The 6,331-nt window shown below is 42.3% G+C and overlaps 1 protein-coding gene across 3 annotated transcripts; it reads left to right on the top strand.

The window, feature by feature from the left end:
- Window positions 1-409: 409 nt before the first annotated feature.
- LOC121577885 (protein phosphatase 1G-like) lies at window positions 410-5,474 on the top strand. 3 transcript variants are annotated; one of them, XM_041891853.2, is made up of 11 exons: window positions 410-481; window positions 892-1,034; window positions 1,614-1,683; window positions 1,823-1,908; window positions 2,724-2,853; window positions 2,978-3,420; window positions 3,787-3,903; window positions 4,156-4,390; window positions 4,543-4,672; window positions 4,780-4,879; window positions 4,973-5,474. In XM_041891853.2, exons 2-11 carry the CDS (start codon window positions 924-926, stop codon window positions 5,159-5,161), a joined length of 1,611 nt encoding a protein of 536 aa, XP_041747787.2. In that variant the 5' UTR covers window positions 410-481; window positions 892-923; the 3' UTR covers window positions 5,162-5,474. The 3 variants fall into 3 exon arrangements, with proteins under 3 accessions (XP_041747787.2, XP_045081133.1, XP_045081134.1); XM_045225198.1 differs by lacking the exon at window positions 410-481 and adding an exon at window positions 492-670; XM_045225199.1 differs by lacking the exon at window positions 410-481 and adding an exon at window positions 718-738.
- The last annotated feature ends 857 nt before the right edge of the window (window positions 5,475-6,331 follow it).

Here is a 6,331-nt window from a genome sequence, read left to right as displayed (position 1 = left end):
TACTTGTAGGCTAATATCTGAAATTTGTCTCAATATATTTCATGACGTGTAGCCTAACATGTGCGCAATAATTAGTCAAATCAGTGATTTTGTACATTTTCATTGGATAAGCATTATAATAAGCAGCCTCAGTATTTGCAGCTATAGGTGGTAATATCTCTCTAGGAGCTGATCCGTCGTCAGTATTGTGAAATAATTATAATGTTAAGGTAAGATTTTAATGGAGAAATCTGATCTGAGAGCCTTTCTTTCGATCCTGTCAGTAGGCCTATCGACACATGCTCCAACTACGCACTTAGCAAACTTTGTTTTTGTGTTTAAAGGGCGACACCTCATGGACATCCACGTTCATTGCATCTAAAGTTTTGGCGCACTTTCTGAACGGACTCTTTCTGAACGCCCCTGCTCACAAATAGGCATGCGTACTTCTCAATCGTCACAGCGTTTCCGCTTCCTTTATGTCTCTGGTTCTTTTTGAGAGGTATGCTCATAGCTGGCTAGCTATGTTGTTAATGTTTGCAGTTACACGTGCTGTTATTTTCCCGTAAAATGTTATTATTGGGACTCATTTTTAGGCCAGAACTGCTTTGATAGCAACTATAATATTCCGGTTGATGGTGTTTGAAGGTTCCCATTTGCCTTCTCTTTAAAGGAAATGGCTAGTTTGCGAGTAAGAACTGTAGCTAGCTATGTTCGTTTGTTAGCTAACGTTGGCTAGGCTATCAATAAACAGTCTAGGTAGGAAGCCTTTTGCCACAAAATTGCAATGTTTATACTACACTCCATGAGATATAAGGAACTGTAAGGTGAAGTTGGAGCATATGTGTAATTTAATTTATCACCTTGTTTTTGTCCTGCTAACGTTAAATCGGATTTTCCAATACCAACCAGATTGAAACCCACTGTTTGTTGGTATCTACATCATGGGAGCTTACCTGTCGCAACCCAACACAGTGAAGTCCTCTTCCAATGGTGGAAACCAAAAGATGAGCTACGGCTTTGCGGCCATGCAGGGCTGGCGTGTCTCTATGGAGGTAAGATGATCTAAAAATATTGCTTGTTGGATTGGATTCAGCAGTAATTATTTGCCAATGTTGTCTAGTTACCACCTAGCAAGAATGCTAAGGGTATGGTTTGGTTTAGACATCAATACAAAGCTGTAAGGGCTGGGTAGTCGTTATAACTTTATAAAATGTGTCATCTTAGCAAACTAGCTATATGATTCCACCATTAATGTGGCATAGTTATTTAAGTCAACACTAAGTTAACTTTGTTGCGCAGGGAGACTTTGTTTGTAGCTAACGTTAGCTGGGTAGGTAAATTGTTAGCTAGCTTCGAAGTTAACTAGCTAGCTATGTAGCTAACTTTCCTGCATGTACTGTTATGGAGATTCCAAGCAACATGAGGTTTTTTACGTTACCCTTTAAAGCCACAATCTGTAAAATGTGCATACAATTTAGACGGTGCCATCCAAAATGCAAATGCATCCCATTACATTTTCACATTCAAATGGCACTTGTCTAATTAGTGATTTATTAGATGTAGCTACTGTAGTGGAAGGCTCAAAGAAATGGCATTCCATGAGAGTAACATGTCTTTGTTTCTTGCGACAGGATGCTCACAACTGCATTCCAGAACTGGATGATGAAACGGCCATGTTTGCTGTGTATGATGGACATGGAGGTACTGTGTATTCTTATTATCCCTAAGATTAACTTTTTTTAGAATACCTTGAACTTGTTTTTTTTGTTAATACTGGAGACTATTAAGCTAGTTGCTTTAATTTAATTAATCAAGACTTTAAATGCTTTTGTCATCACAGGTGAGGAAGTTGCATTGTATTGTTCCAAGTACCTTCCTGATATCATTAAAGAACAAAAGGCTTACAAAGATAGCAAACTGCAAAAGGTGAGTGGAAGAATGCATATGGGCTAGGGAAAGGAATCCTTTTGACATGGGTAGTTGGACTTGTTGCATATGTAAGAGAATTAAACAGGCCTACCAGTAAGTAATGGCTACTGGGCACCCTTAAAGCTACAATGTACCTTTTATATGGTATATTTACATTTACGTCATTTAGCAGACGCTCTTATCCAGAGCGACTTACAGTTAGTGCATACATTTTTATTTTATTTTTTATACTGGCCCCCCGTGGCAATCGAACCCACAACCCTGGCGTTGCAAACGCCATGCTCTAACAACTGAGGTACCTCCCTGCCGGCCATTCCCTACCCTAGACGATGCTGGGCCAATTGGTCTCCCGGTTGCGGCCGGCTACGACAGAGCCTGGATTCGAACCAGGATCTCTAGTGGCACAGCTAGCACTGCGATGCAGTGCCTTAGACCACTGCGCCACTCGGGAGACACATATGTTCTATGTGAGCTATTTCTATGCTTCCCGTTATCTTTAGTTTTTGCTTCTTGTCCACCAGCTGAAAATACAATATTTTTGGTTATGGAAAATATATTTCACAGCGGTTTAGATGGTACAATGATTCTCTACACAATGACTGCTTGTTTTGTCACAAACTGAAATTAGGCAAACTATTAGAATTTAAGCAACTAAGAAATGGTGGAGCAAGTTCTGCATATTGCATCTTTTAAATGATATTAGAAGTGAGTACCTACCAACTTTGGTTGTAGATCTTGTGGTCTTTGTCAAACTCTCCTCCGTAGGAGCATACATTGTCTTACGTGGGTGGATGCATGTCGATGTGTTTCAGGCTTTGGAGGATGCATTTCTGGCCATTGATAGCAGGGTGACCACAGAGGAAGTGATCAAAGAGCTTGTTCAGATAGCTGGCCGCCCACAAGAGGAAGCACCGACTGAAAAAGTGGCTGAAGAAGATGATTGTGAGTAGACTCCAGCAACTGCCCAGGTTTCATATGTAGTTGACATTCCTGTGGCTTGAATCATAAACCATTATTCAAAACAAATCATTTCTGATTCAAACCCATGTTCCTTTCCCTCCGTTAGTGGACAATGAGGAGGCAGAACTTTTGCACGAAGAGGCCACTTTGACCATTGAAGAGCTGCTCGTCCGCTACGGACAGAACCTCAATGCACTCAAACACAAGAAGCTCTGTCCGGAGGGCAACAAAGAGTCTGCGGAAGGTGAACCACATTCCTATGGGGAGAAGGGCATCAATGGAGAAGTGGAGGGTGAGATGGACAGCAATGGAAAGGCCAAGGCTGATAGTGCAGCTGGTAGTGCTGGATTCTCCAAGCTGCGGACCTGCAGGAGAGCAGGAGGGGACAGCTCTTCAGCGGCAGGAGCAGCAGGGTCCTGTGAAGGAGAGAAGGACACCGGGCCCTCCTGCTCCTCCTCAGCGGCTCCGGCTCCGGGAGACACCAGCTCCAAGTTCTTTGAGGACAGTGACGAGTCGGGGGAAGAGGAAGATGAGGGCAGTGAAGAGGAGGTGAGGTGGAAGCCTTCAGGAATTACTGTAACTGGTGGCCAACCCTCCGCTTGAAGAGCTACTGGGTGTGTAGGCTTTTGCCAACACAGTTCTCACTCACCTGGTTAAGTTGAGGTGTTTTGCCAACACAGTTCTTACTCACCTGGTTAAGATAATCATTGTCCTGGTGAGCAGCTATTGGTAGAATCAGGTGTGAGATTCTGATTGGAGAAAAAGCCTGCAGAAGGACTGCTCTCCGGGAAGAGCGTTGGCCACCTCTGCTGGATCAGATTTCCCCCACTGGATTTGAACAATTAAAGTCTAAAAGCTGTAAAAAAATTTTGAAAGAATGGTATGTGGGTTAATGATGTAATTCTGCTTCTGCAGGATGGCAGTGAGGAAGATGAAGGTGAAAGCAGTGACGAAGAGGAAGACACTGAAGAAGGAGAGGATGAGGAGGAGGAGGAGGAGATGTGCTACCCTGGAATGGATGGAAAAGAAGAGGTAGATACACAGCTTAATTTAGATCCTGCCATAACCCTAAGGGAAACCTAAACCTGAATGGAGAGCCCTTTATTAAAATAATTTCTGAGTAGCCCTGGTTGTTGAAAGGTTGTAATGGGGCTATTCATGTCTAGCTGGAGTAGTGATAACTTTTTATGCCTCACTAAATGTATCCTGCCTTTGTTATGACCTGGATTAAACAGAAGGTGGCTATTCTCCAATAAGAGCTCACTGTTTCTCTACCCCCCACAGCCTGGCTCAGACAGTGGCACTACAGCGGTGGTGGCTCTGATCAGAGGGAAACAGCTGATTGTGGCAAACGCCGGGGACTCCCGCTGTGTGGTGTCTGAGAAGGGCAAGGCCATAGACATGTCCTACGACCACAAGCCAGAGGATGAGCTGGAGCTGGCCAGGATAAAGAATGCTGGGGGAAAGGTCACCATGGACGGCCGTGTCAACGGAGGACTCAACCTCTCCAGGGCCATCGGTAAATGGATCCTCCTCCTGCATATCCAAGCCCTGGCATTGGTGTTTCGATTGAAGTATCAGGCATAGTTTCTAGTAAAGAATCGCCTTGCTGTTGAAGAATGGGCATCAGATTCAAAGGATATAACAGAATGGCCTTTGTTGTGTTTTCAGGCGATCACTTTTACAAACGAAACAAGGCCCTTGGCCCAGAGGAGCAGATGATCTCCTCAATGCCCGACGTCAAAGTACTCACCCTCAACCCGGAGCACGACTTCATGGTCATTGCATGCGACGGAATCTGGTACAGCTTGTTTGATAGTAGCGTTTTCTCTTAAATTAGGCCATACCTCAATCAATTTGTGAAATGGAGCCAATGCTGAATTCCTCCTTAATGAGTGTCATCCACAGGAACGTCATGAGCAGTCAGGATGTTGTGGACTTTGTCAGTCAGAAAATAAAGCCTAATGCCAGTGGTGTTGCCAGGCGTCTGTCCTCCATTGTTGAAGAGGTAAGATTTTTTTATCCATCACTCTCCTGTAAGCATGACATTTCTCATTCTTTAACAATGAACTAGCTCTAACTGTTTATTTGGTCTCTGTAGCTACTTGACCATTGCCTGGCACCTGATACATCTGGAGATGGTACAGGCTGTGACAACATGACCTGCATCATCATCACATTCGGCGCTCACCCTGGCAACAGCATGGCCGACGGCACCAATAAGAGAAAGCCTGAAGAGATTGTCCCAGAGAAGAACGGGAATGACAGCAAGAAGTTAAAAAGCGAATAGAACTGCCAACAAGTAGAATAGAGCAAGTCCTTTTCACAAACCAGGACTTTCTCTCTGGAAACTTTTAAAGACAGTGGTCTCTGGAATAGGATGAGTTTTAGTTTCATGTCCCAAGACAAAAGTATAAATGGGAAAACAAACGTTTTCTTTTTGTGTAATTGATTGACTCCTAGTGTGCTGTTTGTCACCACGCCCATGTTTATGTATATACTTGTTAATTGAATACATTCATTTTGTTTGTAATTATGGATCAATGTGACATTTGGTGCATACTCTTGACACCATTGTAATTACAAATACATTTAAAATGTGATGAGTGACATCTTGTCTACTTATTTTACCAGGACAATCCCTGTTTGCTTTGGGCACATGTTCCCTGACAGAACACTGAGAAACAACTCAGCAGTTAAATAGATTTAATCACAAAATGATTCAATTCATGTAACATTTTATACTAGCTGTATTTAATGAATACATTTTACATTCCTTGCACTCACTGATTCCCAGAAATTAGCCAACCTGCTGAGTTAAGGCCACTTGCTATTTATGTCTCTCCTACCTTGGTTTGCACATCCTAACTTGGTTTCACTAACAATGCCTTGAATTTTGCATTACTCAATTATAGTCCAGGTTTAGCAAATGCTTTTGTTAGTGAATTTTTATTTGTCATTTTCTTTTTATTTAATCAGTAATGGAGATGGCAAGGCTGCACAATCATGTAGCAAAGCAATAAAGCATCGTGCCAATAGCTTCATACCTAAAGAATAACTGGTTTGGAACTAGCCTGTTTGTGCTATCATTCTACGCCATGTCAAGGAGTGGAATGATAGCACAAACAGACTGGTACCCAGGCTAGTTAAAACTACTGTTCCCAAAATACTATTAAGATCAGTTTATTTTACTTGGTGAACAAAGCTTTGACGTTGGTGGAGAAGGGTCCAATGTTATACCAAGTATATCCAAAAGCAAATAGAATTTCCATACCATTCAAACTTTCTTCATCTTACATTTTCAAGATATGCTACAGATAAAACAATGTCATAATAGGTATACATTAACCAGATTCCCATTACCATTATTTATCTACTCCTACATCTGCTCATCTGGCTATGGAAAAGTTGATAGTATAAACAAATGGAAAGTTACTAAAAATATGTTGGGCCGAGGTGT

This window comes from Coregonus clupeaformis, chromosome 1 (assembly GCF_020615455.1).
Source record: "Coregonus clupeaformis isolate EN_2021a chromosome 1, ASM2061545v1, whole genome shotgun sequence".
In the NCBI taxonomy this organism is placed as follows: domain Eukaryota; kingdom Metazoa; phylum Chordata; class Actinopteri; order Salmoniformes; family Salmonidae; genus Coregonus; species Coregonus clupeaformis.
Note: the sequence above shows the minus strand (reverse complement) of the source record. Positions and strands in the feature narration are given on the sequence as shown.

Coding starts and splice junctions, on each gene's coding strand:
- LOC121577885 (XM_041891853.2), top strand. CDS start 924: ATGGGAGCTTACCTGTCGCAACCCAACACAGTGAAGTCCTCTTCCAAT. Junction 3,904..4,155: donor GAATGGATGGAAAAGAAGAG/GTAGATACACAG, acceptor TACCCCCCACAG/CCTGGCTCAGACAGTGGCAC. Junction 4,391..4,542: donor CAACCTCTCCAGGGCCATCG/GTAAATGGATCC, acceptor TTGTGTTTTCAG/GCGATCACTTTTACAAACGA.